The sequence below is a fragment of the Tachypleus tridentatus genome, chromosome 12 (assembly GCF_004210375.1).
Source record: "Tachypleus tridentatus isolate NWPU-2018 chromosome 12, ASM421037v1, whole genome shotgun sequence".
Lineage (NCBI taxonomy): Eukaryota > Metazoa > Arthropoda > Merostomata > Xiphosura > Limulidae > Tachypleus > Tachypleus tridentatus.
This window is the reverse complement of record NC_134836.1, coordinates 59,131,636-59,154,624: the sequence shown is the minus strand read 5'-3', so window position 1 is coordinate 59,154,624 and position 22,989 is coordinate 59,131,636. Positions and strand designations below refer to the sequence as shown.

Genomic DNA, 22,989 nt, shown 5'->3' with positions numbered 1-22,989 from the left:
TGCGAAAGGAGTTCCTTAATCATTAGGACTTTTCACGACAAATATTGTTGTTGTAAACTTGACATTAAGAACGGATATAGTGTTCAATAATGTGTAACTGTTGTTTAACAATAAATATGTTTTTCCTGTACTATACTGTGTATTCTATCTAAAAGAAACACTAACAAAGTTAGAGGATAACATGTTTGTTTGTTTGTTAAGCGGTTAACACCAAAACAGAATAATCGAGGTCTAATCAATTCGGATGTTTAATCCTGATTGTTAATGTTTTAATCACTCAAGCTTACCGTTAAGCTCCCGAAATACATTGTAGCTGTTTGTTTTAAAGCTACACCAGGGTTGCACACGATAGCCATCTCTAGTTTAGCAGTGAAAGGAAGGCTACACCAGGATTGAACACGATAGCCATCCCTAGTTTAGCAGTGGAAGGAAAACTTCACCAGGGTTCTAAACAATAGCCACCCCTAGTTTATCAGTGGAAGGAAAACTACACCAGGGTTGTACATGATAGCCATCTCTAGTTTAGCAGTGGAAGGAAAACTTCACCAGGGTTGTACACAAAAACCATCCCTAGTTTATCAGTGGAAGGAAAACTACACCAGGGTTGTACACGATAGCCATCTCTAGTTTAGCAGTGGAAGGAAAACTTCACCAGGGTTGTACACAAAAACCATTCCTAGTTTATCAGTGGAAGGAAATCTACACCAGGGTTGTACACAATAGCCATCCCTAGTTTATCAGTGGAAGGAAATCTACACCAGGGTTGTACACAATAGCCATCCCTAGTTTATCAGTCGAAGGAAAACTACACCAGGGTTGCACGCAAAAGCTATCCCTAGTTTAGCAGTGGAAGGCAGCTAGTTACCACCGTCATCATTTTAAGCCAATTTTTTTGCAAACAACTTGTGGGATTTACCGTAATATTATTACGTCTCCACGGATGTAAGGGCGAGTATATTTGTTATGACTAGGATTCAAATAGGCGATCCTCAAATTGTGAGTCAAGCGTTCCTAACCATCATACCATGTCAGGCCTTTATCGGATAGACCAAAATAGTCTCAAACGCAATGGTGCAGCAGATTTTTGTAAACGTGTAAGTGTATATTTCTGAAAGTCATGTGTGCGCTTTCAAAACCTGCACGAGACGAAGGCAAAAATATTTAAGTAAAAACATTACATAAAACATCTGTCACAGCTTTTATCTAAAACCACAGACTGAATGTTTCACTTTTATTTAGTTTGTTCTGCTTCTTAAGCCTCGTAGAATATTTTCTAACCCTCTAGAGTACAGTTACGGTTTTTGTATTTATGTATAACATAACTTAAAACTATTTAGCTCTGAGTTTATGTTTAACATAACTTAAAACTATTTAGCTCTGAGCTTATGTATAACATAACTTAAAACTATTTGGCTCTAGTGGATCAGCGTTATTTCTGAGGGCTTATATCGCTAAGAACCGAGTTTCGATACTTATGGTGAGCATAGCACAGACAGCGTATTTTGTAGACTTCTGCTTAATACTAAAAAAAAGAATCTGTTTATGACAAAGCAACAGAGAGTTATTTCATCGTAAAAGACATAGCACAAATTCTCGTTTCTTTATTTATATCTTAACATGAAGCACTATATCTATTTAGAACAAGTTTACTACATATTGGTATATTTTTGTAAGATTCCGTGTTACACGTTCTGTGTAATACATCTTAATACACATCAGATTTGTAACTTAATCTGAAATACATGGACATATAGAGTTCTTCAAATAAGGTCTTTTTTTTCTCCCTTATTGCTCTTCTCAGGTGAGTTTTGGTATTCAGCAAATGGTTTAAAGAGCAGTGACTTCTCGGAGAGTAAATACAAATTGACTTGTTGGGTTTTTAGAAACCCCATAATAGGACTACTTGATGTTTGTCAAAGCCATGTTTTTAGCGTAATAGGGCTTCATACTAAGACGGATTTACTATCACATATAAATATTAATATCTATTATTACTTAAGCGAAATTTATATTCACTGTTAAATCTGTATTGCGAAATTTCTGCTTATTCACTGTAAAAGTTTCTCGATTATAAGAATCAACAGGCCCCGGCAAGACCAGGTGGTTAAGGCATTCGACTCGTAGTCTGAGGGTTGCAGGTTCGAATTCTCGTCACACTAAACATGTTCACCCTTTCAGGCGTGGGGATATTATAATGTGACGATCAATCCCACTATTCGTTGGTAAAAGAGCAGCCCAAGCGTTGGCGGTGGATGGTGGTGACAAGCTGCCTTCCCTCTAGTGCTACGCTGCTAAATTATGGACGACTTGTGCAGATAGCTCTCGTGTAGCAATGCGCGAAATTCAAAAACAAACAAGAATCAACAATATGTGTGTGTACCTAAACACTAGTATCGTCTGTATTGTTGAGTAGTCTGGAATTTCTAGAAACTCTCTTTAAGCTTATAAATGTAACCAACTCGACGTGCCAAGAGACAGTATACATTATTGGTCTGTTACAGTTGGTATACAATAAACCTCAAAAACTATAATTGTAATTGTTCTAACGCTTATTAATCGAGAACTTTAGATATCTGACCATGAATTTTTATAAATTTCGAACATTACAAACTCTTTAACTTGAACGGATTCGCACGGGACATTGGTATTATTACGAATACATTGTGTAACGTTAGCGATGAAAAATGCAACGTGTGATCAGTGAAGAGTTAGCTAGCTCCTTCTTAAGTGACTTGCATCTGCATCAACTCGAAATGAACTCGTTAATCGTAAACCCTCGATAAGATATCAAGTTGCAGACGGCAAAGAACACGTGGTATTGTTCGAAAGTTTGGGAAACTTTTGTAAATAGTGTATTATTTGTATTAATCGTTATTGTAAATTGGGATATTGTTTGTATAATAAAATATAATTGTACTAAAAATGTGTGCATCAGTCCTGTTGGAAAATATCATAAATAGAATACATATCGACGTTCATTTAATTTCTAAAGCTAATCATAATTTCATTCAGTTTTAGACTATTTGAAATTTTAATACGTAATAAAATAAATTGGGGACTCATACAATACGTAACAATACGTACTCACTTTTGATTTGAAATCTGAAGTTTACAAATTACAAATGATGCAAAAATCTACAGTATAAACTATTTTTGTCATAAGTATTAGATCTTATCACAAAACTACCATTTTTATACGGAATTTAAGCAAAACATTGTATCTCAGTGTACGACATTGTCGCTGTAAATCAAATTTCTGTGTAATGCAACTTAAGACAAAATGATGCTAATCATCTAGTTAAACCAACGCATATTTATCTTCATTACAACTTTACCTTGACTTAAATTTACATTTTCATGCAAAACCCCTATATAACATTAAGAAAAATTGAGACAGATCTGGTTTCATTTCGTTTCTAATTCCACCAAACGTTCTTTTCTTCACCTACACCATTTTACTATCAACTCAGTTAAGGAAACGTTATTAACTTACTTTTCAACTACAAACTAACTTATGTTATCAATATCATTTATTTAGAGAAAGATATATATATATTTGGTTCAGATTTATTTACAAAACATATTTTACTACTGTAACCTAAACATGATCTACGTGTTATTAAAAATTGTAGAAAATCACAGACAGACAGCTAGTTTGTTCTTGATTTCAATGACTTAAGTATATGTTATCAAAATGTACAGCTTAGTTTCGTATATTACCTTTGTAATCTCTGTTTACTATGATTCAAAGGTTGCTTGTAGGTATACCACTTATCAGCTTAGCTATAGTTTTCCTATACGAGTATAAATGATACAATGCAAATATAAATCAAATGAAATGAGATTTATAATAAAATAAACATAAAATAACTGAAATAATCAAGCGTCTATAATATAAATATATCAAATATAAAATATGTAGGGTAAATAACCGCCAATGAAAATAAAAGAGTAGAAATAGGTATATAAAAAATATCATAGAATCTTGTAATTTATTAAAACATCTATAGAGTTTTATTTTCTTTCTTTGAATGTATTGAAAACAAAGTAAATCAATACTAATTCGTTTGAGTACGTTCATTAAGGGGGTAATTAAGTAAAAATCAATTATAACTTCATCATAAAAATCAATAAGCCTCAAAACATAATCTTGATAAGATGTTTAGGTAAATCTTTGGCCATGTAATCTACACGTTATTTTATAAACTATATGAAAAGAGTGGATCAAAGGGAAAAAACTGAAATGTGTTATCAACGACCAACTTTCACACTTTTATCAACTACTAATCACAAACTATAGACATAACAATAGTTTGCTCGGGTAAAAATAAAAGTTGGCTATGAGATGAAAAGATGGAATCTCTTAATTTAAACTAATCTTTTTAACAGTTTTACTATGTTTTCATGTATTCATGAACAATTACTGTTGAGTTATTTTACGAATATTTGAATAGGATACAAAATAGTTGTGAGACAAATGTCCAAATAAGCGATTCTTCTACTTTTTATAATACAAAGAACAACTAACAATATTGGAAAATTATTATTGTAAAACAATAAATTGCAAATATTGGTTTAAGAAATTTTATATGTATGAAAGAATATGACAGTTTTCAAGGTTAATATTCTTATTTTCTAAGAAACATTTCTGTTAAATTTTAATTTTCAGGGTAGAAAAAATTATGAAGTCTTAAAATTTTAATGAATCATGGAAAATACTAGAAATAACAAGTGTAAATTATTTTAATTAAAAGAAAAAGATATGTGAAAACTGTTTACATAATACTAGAATTAAAAAAATAGATATTATTAAAAGTAATGTGTTGATTCTTCCACATATTATTAAAAACAAAGAGTTAATTATTACTGATATTAATAATAACAATGTGTTGATTCTTACTGATATTATTAATGACAATTTGATAATTCTTATTGACATTATTAATAACAATTTGATGATTCTTTATGTATTAATAATAACAATGTGTTGATTCTTCTACATATTATTAATAACAATGAGTTAATTATTACTGATATTATTAACAATTTGATGATTCTTATTGATATTATTAATAACAATTTGATGATTCTTCTACATATTATTAATAACAATGAGTTAATTATTACTGATATTATTAACAATTTGATGATTCTTATTGATATTATTAATAACAATTTGATGATTCTTTTATGTATTAATTATAACAATGTGTTGATTCTTCTACACATTATTAATAATAATGAGATGATTCTTATCAATATTAATAATAACAATGTGTTGATTCTTTTCTATATTATTAATAACAATGTGATAACTCTTTTATGTATTAATAATAACAATGTGTTGATTCTTCTAGATGTTATTTATAACAATGTGATGATTCTTTTATATATTATTAGTAACAATGAGATGATTCTTATCAATATTAGTAATAACAATGTGTTGATTCTTTTATATATTATTAATAACAATGTGATGACTCTTTTATATATCAATAATAACGTTTTGTTGATTCTTCTAGATGTTATTTATAACAACGAGATGATACTTTTATATATTATTAGTAACAACGAGTTGATTCTTCTAGATGTTATTTATAACAACGAGATGATACTTTTATATATTATTAGTAACAACGAGTTGATTCTTACCGATATCAATAATAACAATGAGTTGATTCTTTTAGATGCTATTTATAACAATGTGATGATTCTTTTATATATTATTAATAACAATGAGTTGATTCTTTTAGATGCTATTTATAACAATGTGATGATTCTTTTATGTATTATTAATAACAATGAGTTGATTCTTTTAGATGCTATTTATAACAATGTGATGATTCTTGTATATATTATTAATAACAATGAGTTGATTCTTTTAGATGCTATTTATAACAATGTGATGATTCTTTTATATATTATTAATAACAGTAAGTTGATTATTATTCATATTAATAATAACAATGTGTTGATTCTTCTAGATGTTATTAATAACAATGTGACGAATCTTTTATATATTATTAGTAACAATGAGTTAATTCTTATCAATATTAATAATAACAATGTGATATTTTTTATATATTATTAATAACAATGAGTTGATTATTATTGATATTAATAATAACAATGAGTTGATTCTACGAGATATTATTAGTAACAACGTGATGATTCTTTTATATATTATTAGTAAAAATGTGTTGATTCTTCTAGATATTATTAATAAGAAAGTGATGATTCTTTTATACATTATTAATAACAATGATTATTAATAACATATAAAATAATGATTATTAACAAGTTGATTATTATTGATATTAATAATAACAATGAGTTGATTCTTACCGATATTAATAATAACAATGGGTTGATTCTTCTAGATGTTATTTATAATAATGTGACGATTCTCTTATATATTATTAATAACAATGAGTTAATTCTTATCAATATTAATAATAACAATGTGATGATTGTTTTATATATTATCAGTAACAACGAGTTGATTTCTATCGATATTAATAATAACAATGTATTAATTCTTCTATATATTATTAATAAGAAAGTGATGATTCTTTTATATATTATTAATAACAATGAGTTGATTCTTATCGATATTAATAATAACAATGTGTTGATTCTTCTAGATGTTATTTATAACAATGTGATGATTCTTTTATATATTATTAGTATCAACGAGTTGATTGTTATTGATATTAATAATAACAATGAGTTGATTCTTACCGATATTAATAATAACAATGTGTTGATTCTTCTGGATGTTACTTATAACAATGTGACAATTCTTGTATATATTATTAGTAACAATGTGTTGATTCTTATCAATATTAATAATAACAATGTGATGATTTTTTATATATTATTAATAACAATGAGTTGATTATTATTGATATTAATAATAACAGTGAGTTGATTCTTCTTGATATTATTAATAACAACGTGATGATTCTTTTATATATTATTAGTAGAAATGAGTTGATTCTTATCGATATTAATAATAACAATGTGTTGATTCTTTAGGATATTATTAATAACAAAGTGATGATTCTTTTGTATCACGTCATCCCATAAGTAATGTCCGAAAATTTAATACAGAAAGTGCATCATCATTTCTGTCTTCGTAGAAGGCTTTAATGACTAAAATATGTAGTAGGACGTGTATAAAAATGTTCAGACAAATAAAAGAAACTAACAGAACTCCACTGTTTCAGATTATTAATCAAATAAACCCAAATTAAGATAAATTTGTCTGAGGAGCACATTACACATATAATGCTTTATGAGTTTAAAAAAGGCAATAGTGCAGCAGAAACTACGCGAAACATTCAAGGTGCGTATGGTGCGGAGTCTCTTAATGAAAGTAAATGTCGAAGGTGGTTTCAGAAGTTCAGATCAGGTGACTACAGTTTAAGTGATGTGTCACGTTCAGGTCATCCTGTTGAGTTTAGTGATGACTTGCTGCTGGCTGCACTTGATGAAGATTGTGCTGTAACAGTTTAAGAACTAGCACAGAAGCTTAATTGAACCCATTCAATAGTTTTCCGTCATCTGCAACAGCTTGAAAAGGTGTCAAAACTTGGAAAATGGGTCCCCCATAATTTGACAGAAGCCAACCTAAGAGCAAGGGTGGACATTTGCACTTCACACTCTCGTGAACGTAACACACCTTTCTTGGATAACTTAGTGACCAGAGATAAAACATGGATATTTTATAAAAGTGTTAAGCTCCCCAGACAATGTCTCATTGCAGGTAAACTGGCTGAAGCACAGCCCAAAATAGGCCTTCACCATAAGAAAGTCTTCTTAAGCGTTTCGTGGGATATTGTTGGTGTGATACACTTTGAGTTGCTGCCACTCAATGTAACGATTACATCAAACTTTTATTGTTAACAGTTAGAGCGCTTGAATGTTGCACTGAAAGAAAAGAGACCTGCTTTGATCAATCATAAAGGTGTTACGTTACACCAGGATAATGCACGGCCCCATACAGCAAGGATCACATCTGTAAAGACTAAACAGCTGGACTGGGAAAAACTTCCACATCCTCCTTATTCTCCTGAACTTATCCCATCTAATTGTCATTTATTCTAAAGTTTGCAAAACTATCTTGATGGAAAAGAGCTTGGAATACACGAAGATGTCAAAACTACCCTCTCTACATTTTTTTTCCTCCAAACACCAATAATTTTATAGATGTGACATTCAGAAGTTTGTGAATCATTGACAGGAAGTAATTAATAATAATGGAACATACATTATTGATTAAATAACATTAAAAGCGTTTGAAATCCTTCCTTTTTTTCTGAACCTAAAACCGGACATTACTTAAGGAATGACCTGATATATTGTTAATAACAATGAGTTGATTCTCATGGATATTAATAACAATAATGTGTTGTTTCTTCTAGATATTATTAACAACGAGTTAATTCTAATGTTACTAATAACAACGTATGTCTGAAGATTACATTTTACGTCTCTAAGAATATTACAATCCAACTTTATTAATAAAATGTTTAGTTAAATTCGCTCAAACTATTACGTACGTCTAACCTGTAAAATGTTAATTTGGTCTGAATATTCAACCGTTAAAGTGAAGTGTTTTCTCATTTAGAATTATATCAAATAAAGTAAAACATTTCATTCGTATGAATATATATATATATATATATATATATATATATATAAACAACTCAAAAGTTAAATGTATCCCTTATTAATGCTAGTATACTATACTAACTGTCCTTTCTTTAAAGAAAACCAGAATATAAACTTTGTAATCTATTTTGCAAACCGTAATAGTGGAGAACCTCTAATATAACACAGTATTCCAAAGATCTATAATGACATAAGATTTATGTGTGTTTTTTTTTTCCATGCAGCAGTAACTAAATTTGATTTAAAGTTTTTGACTGTAGATTGTAATTACAATAGCAGATTTTGATACCTCTAAAACATTATGTCATAGAATTAATTGTACATTTATAATCAGTGTAGCTAACAAGGAAAAATGTATGTTCATAGAAACACGTTTGTTTTAGAGAACATTTCCTGAAAACGACATGAATGGTTGAACCTCCATTCTTATCATCCAATGACAGTGAAGTACAATATGATAGAACCAATAGCAAGTTCTTGTTATTCTTCTAATCACAATATTTCCCTCGAAACATTTTTCTCCTCCATTTTAACTTTTTATAAATAATTTGCTGTAATGTATCAAAAATATAATTATTGAAATAATTTATCACAAAGTGCTTACGATATTTTGCTTTTAAATCATTCCGATACTTATACCGTTAAAAACCGGGTTTCGATACCAGTGGTGAGCAGACACAGATAGCCCTTTGTGTTGTGTTGAGCTTAATAACAAACAACGACTTTAAAATCATTAAAATAATTTTATCATTTTAATTGGCAAACGATTAGAAGTAAAAAAGTATGAACAGTATTCAACCGATGTTAACAATATTATTTTCTCAGCTCAAGCACTTTTTGTTTAAAATAAGCTTCGTGTTTACAAGATAAAGCCTACATCTTAATGATGCATAAATCTTTATATGTCAACACAGTTTCTTAAAAGAAACAATTAGTTGGTTCATGTTCATCAAATAGAGCAATTATCTATAAATTATAAAAACAGGCTTATCGAATCTTTCATGGATAAAGACTTTCTTTCAATTACTTGCTGATAATTACTATAATAATGCACTGGTTATCTTTTTAAATGTAACGGGAAGCACTCAGAGAATTATTCTAATTTAGTTCTAAACAAAATCTGTATTTTCTTAAAAACAAAATACTTTATAAGTAAGCTTGTGTTTCTTAAGGACCCGCCCAGCATGGCCAAGCGTGTTAAGGCGTGCCACTCGTAATCTGAGGGTCGCGGGTTCGCATCCTGGTCGCGCCAAACATGCTCGCCCTTTCAGCCGTGGGGGCGTTATAATGTTCCAGCCAATCACACTATTTGTTGGTAAAAGAGTAGCCCAAAAGTTGGTGGTGGGTGGTGATGACTAGCTGCCTTCCCTCTAGTCTTACACTGCTAAATTAGGGACGGCTAACGCAGATAGCTTTGTGCGAAATTCAAAAACAAAACATTCTTAAGGACCAAACCACCTATATGTGTTTTCGTAATAACTCGTTATTTCGAAAAAAGCTAAAGTACGCTTTATTATTCTTGAATTTGTTTAACATAAACTAGAGTTTTAATAAACGTAAATAACATAGCGACTTATATCTCCAACATTTCACTATTACAGCTTTGTCAGGACCTATGGATTTCCTACTAATTCAGTGCAATATAAACAGTTATAGTCTGATTCTATGTCGATATACCCTGCTGATACAGCGGTAAGTCTACGGATTTACAACGCTAAAATCAGGAACTCGATTCCTCTCGGTGAACTCAGCAGATAGTTCAGTGTGGCTTTGTTATAAGAAAAACAGACACAAACACTCTATTTCGATAACTTAAAGTAAATTATAGTGACTGTGTCCAGTCAAACAGACAACAAGACTTTCTGCAAATGTAGACCTGATTTGAGAAATGGAATTCGGTTCGGACTAGGACTAAGCCAGTGATTCTTGCGCTTGGTATTGACACATAGAACCTATTTTGTAACTCCGGTTCTAATTCAACTTAAGCTGAATTAGTTAACTTGTGGGTTTATTTTGTTTTTTTTTCAATTTGGCGCAAAACTACACGAGGGCTATCTGCGTTAGCCGTCCCTAATTTAGTAGTGTAAAACTGGAGAGAAGGCAACTAGTCGTCACCACTCGTAGCTAACTCTATGGCTACTCTTTTACTAACGAATAATAGGATGGCCTGTCACATTATGACGCCTCCACGGTTGAAAGGGTGAGTATGTTTGGTGTGACAGGGATTCGAATCAGCGACCCTCGGATTACGAGTCGAGTGCCTTAACCACTTGGCCATGCCGGGGCCTTTTCTTAAAGGATGGGGTAAAATGGTAAACTTCATCCCTTGTAAAACTATTATTTTATTTATTACGTTGTACTTATAAGAAAATGCTATATTCTGTAATATTCCTTTGCTAGTTCTATTAGCATGCAAATTGATCTCGTTTTAATTAATATTATTTTATTGTTCGCTTGTTTGTTTAGAATTAAGCACGAAGTTACACAATGAACTATATGTGCTCTGCCCACCACGGGTATCGAAACCCGGTTTTAGCGGTGTCAGTCCGCAGACATACCGCTATGCCACTGGGGGGGGGACATACTTTTAATTTATTTACGGTTTTAAAAGTTCATTCTTTACTCTTTATTGTGTAAGTTATTTTACTTCAAGTTTAAAAGTTGGTTTATAAGATCGTCAATCAACGTCAAACAAAAACCCTAAAACCCTAAAACCCATATTCCTTAGCGTGTGTATTTTTTATTCATAATAATAAAATTATTCAGTTTTTTTTCAAGCGAGTCATTATCTCGTTAAAATGCAATTATGTATCTTTCTCCTGTATCATTACAGATTTTATTTATAATAGAAAACTTGAATTAATCAATCGACTTTGATACGTTCTCATTGTATTTTACTGTATAATTTACATTTTGTAGTTTTAATGTGTAAAACTTTATTTAGCGCTTTACCTTTCGTAAAACAAGAAAGCAATTTGATAATTTTTTACTCCTCGCTCATTCTTGTGGGTAAGGTTACTTTCTAGTAATACGATGTTTGCTACTCAACACGGTGAAGATCCCAAGCTATGTATTACACACATCTTACATCAGATTAAACACGAGACTATACAACATACCCTGTCTGCCATGGGTACCAAGCCACTAGTTTTAGCGTTACAAGCCAAAAGGTTTGCCATAGTTCCGCTAGATGGTTTGTTTGTTTAGAATTAAGCACAAAGATACACAATGGGCTATCTGTGCTCTGCTTACCACGAGTATCGAAACCTGGTTTTTTTGTGTGCAAGTCCGCAGACATACCACTGTGCTACTTGGGGCCGCCGCTAGGTGGCTCATGTTAAATGTTCTTTATACATAACTAGCTAATGCTACAAGTTTCATTATTTAATAATACATTTTGTTCACATCTTAGGCCCAACGTTTCACAGATAGTTTATGTATTTAATCATATATTAATTGACAATTAATTAATATAATTAACTTCAATAAACAATAAAATGTGATAAAACAATTTTCTCGGCGCTGTTATTTTTTATTGTTTTTGTTTTCGGAGGGGGGAGAGGTGAACTTTTTGAACATCTTCATTAATTATTTTCCTTCTACACCGTGTTTAATAAACATTCTTCTTTAGACTAAATTAACACTTTCGAAGAAAGTAAGATACATAAAAAACGCAAAAACCTTTTAAGATAATGTCACCTTTAGAAGGTTTTGAACTTAATTTTAAGAGGAACTTTTTATTATTAATGGTTAGATAGAGAAAAAAAAACTACTGTGATTAGGGTTTGGGTTGATTTAACCTGAATTTGAAAAAAAAACCATAAAATACGGAGTTGGTCTTTGAGTAGAGGTAGAACCCGAATTTAAAAATATAATATTGAAATTAATTTCAAAATAAGGTATGACGTAATTAAAAATATATTGTAATTGTTTTTTGGGTGGGTTTTGAATTTAAAATTGTGAAAACATATGATGCTAAGTTGTATATGGATTATGAATTACAATCTGGTTAAAGTACAGGGCATTCATCCTTTAATGGGTGAGAAGTACCCTAAAACAACAATTTCAGCATTAAAGTTCTAATTCGGCTAGAAAGAAAACCCTATAAGTATTAATATCTGAATATATTATAAATCTAAATTTGGAACAATAGATGATGTTAACCAGAAGATATGATATAAATTCGAAATTGGAAAAAAAAAATGTTGTGCTGTGAACGAGTTATAAACCTGAATTTAAGAAAAAACTACCGAATTAAAATTCTGAGTTATAGAATGTTGAAATTTAGTCTTTAGAAAGAGTACAAACGGGTTTTGAGGTAAAAATCTTTATATCTGTAAATTCTTTACTATGGATTAACACGAAATGATGGTAATTGTATCTTAAGAGACGTGAAATAATTTTTAACGTGAAATTATTCTTATTTTACGAAGTAGGGAAACCTTTAAATTTGTACGTTTAGAAATAAAATATTGCAGACAATTATGACGTCAAAACAACTAAACATCACATCTGATTATTTTGATAATATTTGAGCTAATTTAAAGTTTATAGAAAATGGAATAAGACGGTATTGATAATTCTATTTTAATCACACAGTAGTAAAGTGGACAGATGTCCTAATTCTTTTGTTTTTCTTCTGTGACGGTGATTTAAAAGATATTAACTCATACGTTATTTTTTTAACGAGGCGGTCTGATTTGCTTCACGTAATCCGAGGTTCGCGGGTTCGAATCCCCGTCACACCAAACATGCTCGCCCTTTCAGACGTGGGAGCGTTATAATGTGACGGTCAATCCCACTATTCGTAGGTAAAAGAGTAGCCCAAGAGCTGGCGGTGGGTGGTGATGACTAGCTGCTTTCCCTCTAGTCTTACACTGCTAAATTAGGGATGGCTAGCGCAGACAGCCCTCGTGTAACTTTGGCGAAATAAAAAAAAAGCCTGCTAAATTAAGGACGATTAGCGCAGATAGTCCTCGTGTAGCTTTGCGCGAAATAAAAAAGAAATCAAACTAACTGATTTCCTTACCGTATTTTAACAGTTTGAACAGTATCTTATTCATTTATTATACAGTAATTCGTTGTATTCAGTGCAAACTTTACTTCTATTAAAAGCATAGAAAGCTTTGATTATTTCAAAAAGATGATATGCCAATTTATGAAATATAGATCTCACTAACAGTGTTTTCTATTGCTGTTTGTTTATAATTAATTTGTACTGGATTATTTTCACAGAGTATCTACTTTTCCTTCATTATGCATCTTAGGCCTGGCATGGCCTAGCGCGTTAAGGCGTGCGCTTCGTAATCTGAGGGTCGCGGGTTCGCGCCCGAGTCGCGCCAAACATGCTCGCCCTCCCAGCCGTGGGGGAGTTATAATGTGACGGTCAATCCCACTATTCGTTGGTAAAAGAGTAGCCCAAGAGTTGGCGGTGGGTGGTGATGACTAGCTGCCTTCCCTCTGGTCTTACACTGCTAAATTAGGGACGGCTAGCACAGATATCCCTCGAGTAGCTTTGTGCGAAATTCCAAAAAACAAACAAACAAATCATTATGCATCCAGTGCAACATATAGAGAAAAGCCTTTTGTTTTATCAGTTAACGAACATTCGAAAAGCAGTTCTTCATGTTAACAATATTATTACTTTTCTTAATATTCTGTTAACAATCTTTTTCTGTGTACCACACGTCATGTTCGTCGAAAACCTATTGTTACTTTAAAATGTGGAAGAACATTGATATGTTTAGTGTCGGTATAGTTATAAAAAAACATCCTTTGTTTGACTCTATTCCATCCACTTCTTATAACTCTATAGTTTTGTTACCCAGATATGAATTAATATTGTGGTTCTGTTCCTCTCCTAAGCTGCTGAACGAATTATGAAAGGAAATATTTTGATACCACACCAAAGTAACAAAAATTGTTTTGTTTTCTAAACATAGAGCACAGCATGACTCGTTGTTGTTCATTTTTGTTTCTCCCGCTAAACCTGCCAGTATCATATTATTTTATTATGGCTTGATAATCAACAAAAACTGTTATATACCAAGTTATAAATACGTGTATATATAATCATATATACAGTGAGTTTAATGGTAATGAATGTTATGTACACCTTAGGTTATTTACACATGTTATGGTACCATTAGAACTTCGTAATTATATTATACAGAATTACAGATGTTGTAGTAATATCAGGACTAGACAGCGAAACACATACATATTACAGAGGAAACTCCCCAAAGCACTCTTCCAGCAGAAGTGAATCATAATACGTAGAAAGCCTCTAGGACTAGAACAGCTGAAATTAATTAATCATATTTATACAACCTACACGGTCATTTACTAAGAAAAACAAATTCAAGTTAGGATGTCTACAACATTAAATTATGCTGAAATACTTGCTATTAATTAAAGAATTGGTGCTGGGATATTTTGACAATGTTAAAACAATCAGATAACTGACAACCTAAGGCAGGGTGGTCATAGGGGTCTTTGGTAGTTTGTCTTTCATTAATAATTAAGTCTAAATATTAATAATTATCATTTTTATTAAAGACTTTAGCAACTCGCATGTTAGAATTCATTACACAACTGCCATCATCTTACGATAGCCCTAAGATGTCTTTTATAGTATTACACAAAAACTAGCCTAACTCTACGTTATTCGCCATACATAGTTGTTAAACAAAATTATAAAACCGATTAGACTTTGCATCATCATTCTCTATTCTCCATATATGTAAATATGTGTTTAATTCTGAATTAAACTTAAATAATTCTATAACCAAATATGCTCTGCCTTTCAGCCGTGGGGGCGTTGTGTGTGTCAGTCAGTTCCACTATTTGTTAGTTAAGTAGTAGCCCGATTGTTGGCGGTGAGTAGTGATGACTAGTTGCCTTCCCCCTAGTCTTACACTGCTAAATTAGGGACGGTTATTGCAGGTAGTCCTCGTGTAGCTTTGTAATAAATATCTGAAACAAGCCATATTTGTGGTTCTAGTCTTCATGTGCGTGAATGAAACAACGTTGGTTTGCCAAGGTTAGAACCACACTTTACGTGCGTGAATGAAACAATGTTGGTTTGCCAAGGTTAGAACCCCACTTTACCCAACCTCTTCATGTTTGAAACGTCATAAGTACAGGTTTTGAAATGTCATTACACGTGACATGAAAGTTAGCGTAACTACTTGTTTTGTCGTCATTAGATTAATGTTAGTGAGAGCGAATTTGCAATTGTTTAATGTATAAAATCACTAAAACATGAAAATCAATAGCATTTAGGTACCTGATGAAAAGACACAAATAAATAAAATTAAAAAAACGCTAGAATTATATTCTGTATTAAATCTAATTATTATATCATTCATAAAACAATAACAAATAATTGTAATTATACATCACTTAAAATCTTCCTGTATTTTATAGATTTTTCAAGGGTAATACCCTCAAATATGGTTCAGATGTATTTCTAAACCTAACTGTCGCTCACTAAAGATTTTTTAATAATGGCGATCCTTATAATAAGATTAATGGATTAGTTATAGATTAGATTAATGGATTAGTTATAGACTAGATTAATGGATTAGTTATAGATTAGATTAATGGATTAGTTACAGACTAGATTAATGGATTAGTTATTGATTAGATTAATGAATTAGTTACAGACTAGATTAATGGATTAGCTACAGACTAGAGTAATGGATTAGTTATAGATTAGATTAATGGATTAGTTACAGACTAGATTAATGGATTAGTTACAGACTAGATTAATGGATTATTTGGTATCGTAAAAAGAAAATTGCCCGCAATCTTTTAAACTACTAAATCTACTTAGGAACTCTGACCAACATTCTTAATCTCTAAAATAGTTTAACAGCAAATATAACAACGTAAAGTTCACTCTTTAAGAAGGTCACACAGATTCATTTCCAGGCACACCGATGCATGACAGAGATATTATTTTTACAATGCCCTGTATGACCAGGTGGGTTAAAAGTTCGGCTCGTAATCCTAGGGTCGCGAGTTCGAATTCCTGTCTCGCCAAACATGCTCGCTCATTCAGCCGTGGAGGCATCACAATGTTACGGTCAATCCCACTATTCATTAGTAAAAGAGTAGCCAAAAGTTGGCAGTGGGTGGTGACGACTAGTTGCTTTTCCTCTAGTCTTACGTTACTAAATTAGGGACGGCTAGCGCAGATAGCCCTCGTGTAGCTTTGCGCAAAATTAAAAAAACAAACAAACATACTTGTGCAATAAAATTGCTTTGAGATCTTACTCAAGAACAATGATGAACAGAGCCCTAATATAAATGTAAGCTTGCTTAGACATAGACTAAAGTCAGAAATTAATTTGATAAATTCTACTTTTAAGTTATTTCGCTACCAGCTGGAGAACCCGTTCCCTAGTTGTAAATTCATGATTAATAAAATATTATCTTAGGACATAAAAGATTGCTTTCTTTATACGTAGTTTTTTTAATACACAAAAAAGTTCATAAAAACTGCAAAACACAAAATATGAAACAGTAAATATGCATGTGTTTCCGCCTGGACCTAACAAACATTCTTGTCAAATTTAATGAAGATCCATCAACAAGGCCGAGTAGTAGTAAAAAAAATCCTCAAAAACAACAAAACTTTTAAAAAACTGCAAAACATAAAATGGGAAGCTCAAATGTTGTTTGTACGTCTTCATAAATATAAAGAAACTCAATATCAAATTTGGTAAAGGTCCATCCCTAGAAGGTGAGGTAGTGGTAAAAAAGGCAAAAAAGGCCAAAACCGATTTGTGTGCATCTCCCCGTGGACACAAGAAAATTCCATATTAATTTGGCGAAGATCTATTTATAACTCTGCTAAGTAGTTTCATGAACAGACAATAGACAATCAGTGATGACGAGAAAACCCACTTGTAGAGAAACATATATATGTAAAAACAACTGGTATGGGTAGAGAAAATTTTTATGTAGAGGAGCGAACAACGTTTCGACCTTCTTCGGTCATCGTCAAGTTCACAAAGAAAGAAAGAGGTAACTGACCGATAGCTGACCACACGTTTGAAGGGGGTTGTATAACTAAGTGTAGGAATGTAGAGGGCGTGCTTAGATGTTTGATATATTTATTAATATAGGTATAAAGGTGTTTCTTTGTGTTGGTTTATTTTGGGCTTGAGTTGTTGTATAAACATGTGGTCAGTTACCTCTTTTTTTCTTTGTGAACCTGACGATGACCGAAGAAGGTTAAAACGTTGTTCGCTCCTCTACATAAAATTTTCTCAACCCAAACCAACCGTTTTTACATATATATTAGACAACAGACAATACTATTACATTTATATAGATTGTACCATTTCGATAAATACGTGTATTATTTTCCTTCTTCATGATGAGAAACCCACTTGAAATAAAAATGTATTGTAGGACGGCTGGTATGGGTATTAACATTTTTACTAATAAAGGAGAGAACAACGTTTCGACCTTCCTAGGTCATCTTCAGTTAATATACATACTAGCTGTTATAACTGTATTCTTATAAAAATATGTTTATTTATTGGATATACCTGGGACTCAAACTTTCTAACAAATATTAAAATATTTATTTTCTACGTTTTATTTCTACTTTAAATAAAAATGCATACAGACATAATCCACCTATTTTTAACTTCAGTATTAATATCGATAGAAGTTAATATTTCACGCTAACTGAAAGTATATTGAAGAAAGATACGTTATTGTTCATAAAACATTCTCTCCAATTGATATCTTAAAAACTATCTATGCTGATTTTCATCTGCACGTTGGTTTGTTGGTTAAAAGATTTTATTTAAGTTAAAACCAATTTTCCATGACTCAATCCGAGAGTGAAATTGAAAATTATAAAAGCGAAATTTTGAGTTCACCTAAACAAACGTCACGTGATATAATTTCATTGCCTGTTTTTAATATCTACCATTAGCTAAGTCCTGGTAGAAATTGTAATGTAAACAGCTCCTGTTTATCAGACATATAATTATGGGTAAAATAATTACCTACTCATTAATTCTGGTATTTACATAAATAAAATACATATTATTATATTGTTGCTCAGCCGTCTATCTTCTGTTGTTAACCATAATCGTAAAGACAGTAACACAGTCCAGTGTTTTACCTTTTTTCTATTGTACTAACAGAAATATATTTAACTCGGAATTTTCCGAATCCTACCTGGAAAGTAAACGTTCCTCTTGACTGTAACATAATCAGTCCCTGGAATCTCTATGAAACATTCAAATATAGTGGCTTCAGTCTTGGACAGATTTCTAATACTGAATGTCTTCTTAAGTTCTATATCAAATACTCCTTCTCGTGAAAAAGTAGAAACCGAAGCTCCGCCGACAGAAAGGGGAACAGTTTTACCAGGCTTAGACACAAACAACTCAATCTGTGGTCTAGGGAAGAGCCCTTTTGCCGTACAAGATACGTCTAACTCATTTGACGAAGTTAAGCTGTGATTGACTACTATCGTCTTCGCTGGAGCTGAAAAACAAGCAACTTTTAATTATAATTTAGCTTTCACAAGGATCACGGTACTTACTGTATAGATTTAAATTATAAAGAAGCTTTCACAAGGATCACGGGACTTACTGATTAGATTTAAATTATAAAGAAGCTTTCACAAGGATCACGGGACTTACTATATAGATTTAAATTATAAAGAAGCTTTCACAAGGATCACGGTACTTACTGTATAGATTTAAATTATAAAGAACCTTTCACAAGGATCACGGTACTTACTGTATAGATTTAAATTATAAAGAAGCTTTCACAAGGATCACGGGACTTACTATATAGATTTAAATTATAAAGAAGCTTTCACAAGGATCACGGGACTTACTGTATAGATTTAAATTATAAAGAAGCTTTCACAAGGATCATGGTACTTACTGTATAGATTTAAATTATAATTTAGCTTTCACAAGGATCACGGTACTTACTGTATAGATTTAAATTATAAAGAAGCTTTCACAAGGATCACGGGACTTACTGATTAGATTTAAATTATAAAGAAGCTTTCACAAGGATCACGGGACTTACTATATAGATTTAAATTATAAAGAAGCTTTCACAAGGATCACGGGACTTACTGTATAGATTTAAATTATAAAGAAGCTTTCACAAGGATCATGGTACTTACTGTATAGATTTAAATTATAATTTAGCTTTCACAAGGATCACGGTACTTACTGTATAGATTTAAATTATAAAGAAGCTTTCACAAGGATCACGGGACTTACTGTTAGATTTAAATTATAAAGAAGCTTTCACAAGGATCACGGGACTTACTATATAGATTTAAATTATAAAGAAGCTTTCACAAGGATCATGGTACTTACTGTATAGATTTAAATTATAAAGAAGCTTTCACAAGGATCACGGGACTTACTGTATAGATTTAAATTATAAAGAAGCTTTCACAAGGATCACGGTACTTACTGTACTGATTTAAATTATAAAGAAGCTTTCACAAGGATCACGGTACTTACTGTACAGATTTAAATTATAAAGAAGCTTTCACAAGGATCACGGGACTTACTATATAGATTTAAATTATAAAGAAGCTTTCACAAGGATCACGGGACTTACTGTACAGATTTAAATTATAAAGAACCTTTCACAAGGATCACGGTACTTACTGTATAGATTTAAATTATAATTTAGCTTTCACAAGGATCATGGTACTTACTGTACAGATTTAAATTATAAAGAAGCTTTCACAAGGATCACGGTACTTACTGTATAGATTTAAATTATAAAGAAGCTTTCACAAGGATCACGGGACTTACTGTACAGATTTAAATTATAAAGAACCTTTCACAAGGATCACGGTACTTACTATATAGATTTAAATTATAAAGAACCTTTCACAAGGATCACGGTACTTACTATATAGATTTAAATTATAAAAGAGCTTTCACAAGGATCACGGTACTTACTGTATAGATTTAAATTATAAAAAAGCTTTCACAAGGATCACGGTACTTACTGTATAGATTTAAATTATAAAAAAGCTTTCACAAGGATCACGATACTTACTGTATAGATTTAAATTATAAAAAAGCTTTCACAAGGATCACGGGACTTACTATACAGATTTAAATTATAAAGAAGCTTTCACAAGGATCATGGTACTTACTGTATAGATTTAAATTATAAAGAAGCTTTCACAAGGATCACGGGACTTACTGTACAGATTTAAATTATAAAGAAGCTTTCACAAGGATCATGGTACTTACTATATAGATTTAAATTATAAAGAAGCTTTCACAAGGATCACGGGACTTACTGTATAGATTTAAATTATAAAGAAGCTTTCACAAGGATCACGGTACTTACCATATAGATTTAAATTATAAAAAAGCTTTCACAAGGATCACGGTACTTACTGTACAGATTTAAATTATAAAGAAGCTTTCACAAGGATCACGGTACTTACTGTACAGATTTAAATTATAAAGAAGCTTTCACAAGGATCACGGTACTTACTGTACAGATTTAAATTATAAAGAAGCTTTCACAAGGATCATGATACTTACTGTATAGATTTAAATTATAAAGAAGCTTTCACAAGAATCACGGTACTTACTGTACAGATTTAAATTATAAAGAAGCTTTCACAAGGATCACGGTACTTACTATATAGATTTAAATTATAAAAAAGCTTTCACAAGGATCACGGGACTTACTATATAGATTTAAATTATAAAGAAGCTTTCACAAGGATCACGGGACTTACTATATAGATTTAAATTATAAAGAAGCTTTCACAAGGATCACGGTACTTACTATATAGATTTAAATTATAAAAAAGCTTTCACAAGGATCACGGTACTTACTGTACAGATTTAAATTATAAAGAAGCTTTCACAAGGATCATGGTACTTACTGTACAGATTTAAATTATAAAGAAGCTTTCACAAGGATCACGGTACTTACTGTACAGATTTAAATTATAAAGAAGCTTTCACAAGGATCATGGTACTTACTGTATAGATTTAAATTATAAAGAAGCTTTCACAAGAATCACGGTACTTACTGTACAGATTTAAATTATAAAGAAGCTTTCACAAGGATCACGGGACTTACTATATAGATTTAAATTATAAAGAAGCTTTCACAAGAATCACGGTACTTACTATATAGATTTAAATTATAAAGAAGCTTTCACAAGGATCACGGTACTTACTATATAGATTTAAATTATAAAGAAGCTTTCACAAGGATCACGGTACTTACTATATAGATTTAAATTATAAAAAAGCTTTCACAAGGATCACGGTACTTACTGTATAGATTTAAATTATAAAAAAGCTTTCACAAGGATCACGGTACTTACTGTATAGATTTAAATTATAAAAAAGCTTTCACAAGGATCACGGTACTTACTGTATAGATTTAAATTATAAAAAAGCTTTCACAAGGATCACGGTACTTACTGTATAGATTTAAATTATAAAAAAGCTTTCACAAGGATCACGGTACTTACTGTATAGATTTAAATTATAAAAAAGCTTTCACAAGGATCACGGTACTTACTATATAGATTTAAATTATAAAGAAGCTTTCACAAGGATCACGGTATTTACTATATAGATTTAAATTATAAAGAAGCTTTCACAAGGATCACGGTACTTACTGTATAGATTTAAATTATAAAAAAGCTTTCACAAGGATCACGGTACTTACTGTACTGATTTAAATTATAAAGAAGCTTTCACAAGGATCACGGTACTTACTGTACAGATTTAAATTATAAAGAAGCTTTCACAAGGATCACGGTACTTACTATATAGATTTAAATTATAAAGAAGCTTTCACAAGGATCACGGTACTTACTGTATAGATTTAAATTATAAAGAAGCTTTCACAAGGATCACGGGACTTACTATATAGATTTAAATTATAAAGAAGCTTTCACAAGGATCACGGGACTTACTATATAGATTTAAATTATAAAGAAGCTTTCACAAGGATCACGATACTTACTATATAGATTTAAATTATAAAGAACCTTTCACAAGGATCACGGAACTTACTGTATAGATTTAAATTGTAAAGAAGCTTTCACAAGGATCACGGGACTTACTATATAGATTTAAATTATAAAGAAGCTTTCACAAGGATCACGGGACTTACTATATAGATTTAAATTATAAAGAAGCTTTCACAAGGATCACGGTACTTACTGTATAGATTTAAATTATAAAGAAGCTTTCACAAGGATCACGGTACTTACTGTATAGATTTAAATTATAACGTAGCTTTCACAAGGAT

General features: G+C 31.2%; 1 protein-coding gene across 2 annotated transcripts in view; it reads right to left on the bottom strand.

The window, feature by feature from the left end:
* Window positions 1-22,989, bottom strand: part of LOC143235148 (selection and upkeep of intraepithelial T-cells protein 7-like) — a 216,641-nt gene that overhangs the window by 116,824 nt on the left and 76,828 nt on the right. For both annotated transcript variants that reach the window (XM_076473018.1, XM_076473019.1), the window contains exon 3: window positions 18,883-19,194. In XM_076473018.1, the coding sequence (XP_076329133.1) occupies window positions 18,883-19,194 (312 nt within the window). The remainder of the gene's footprint in view (window positions 1-18,882; window positions 19,195-22,989) is intronic.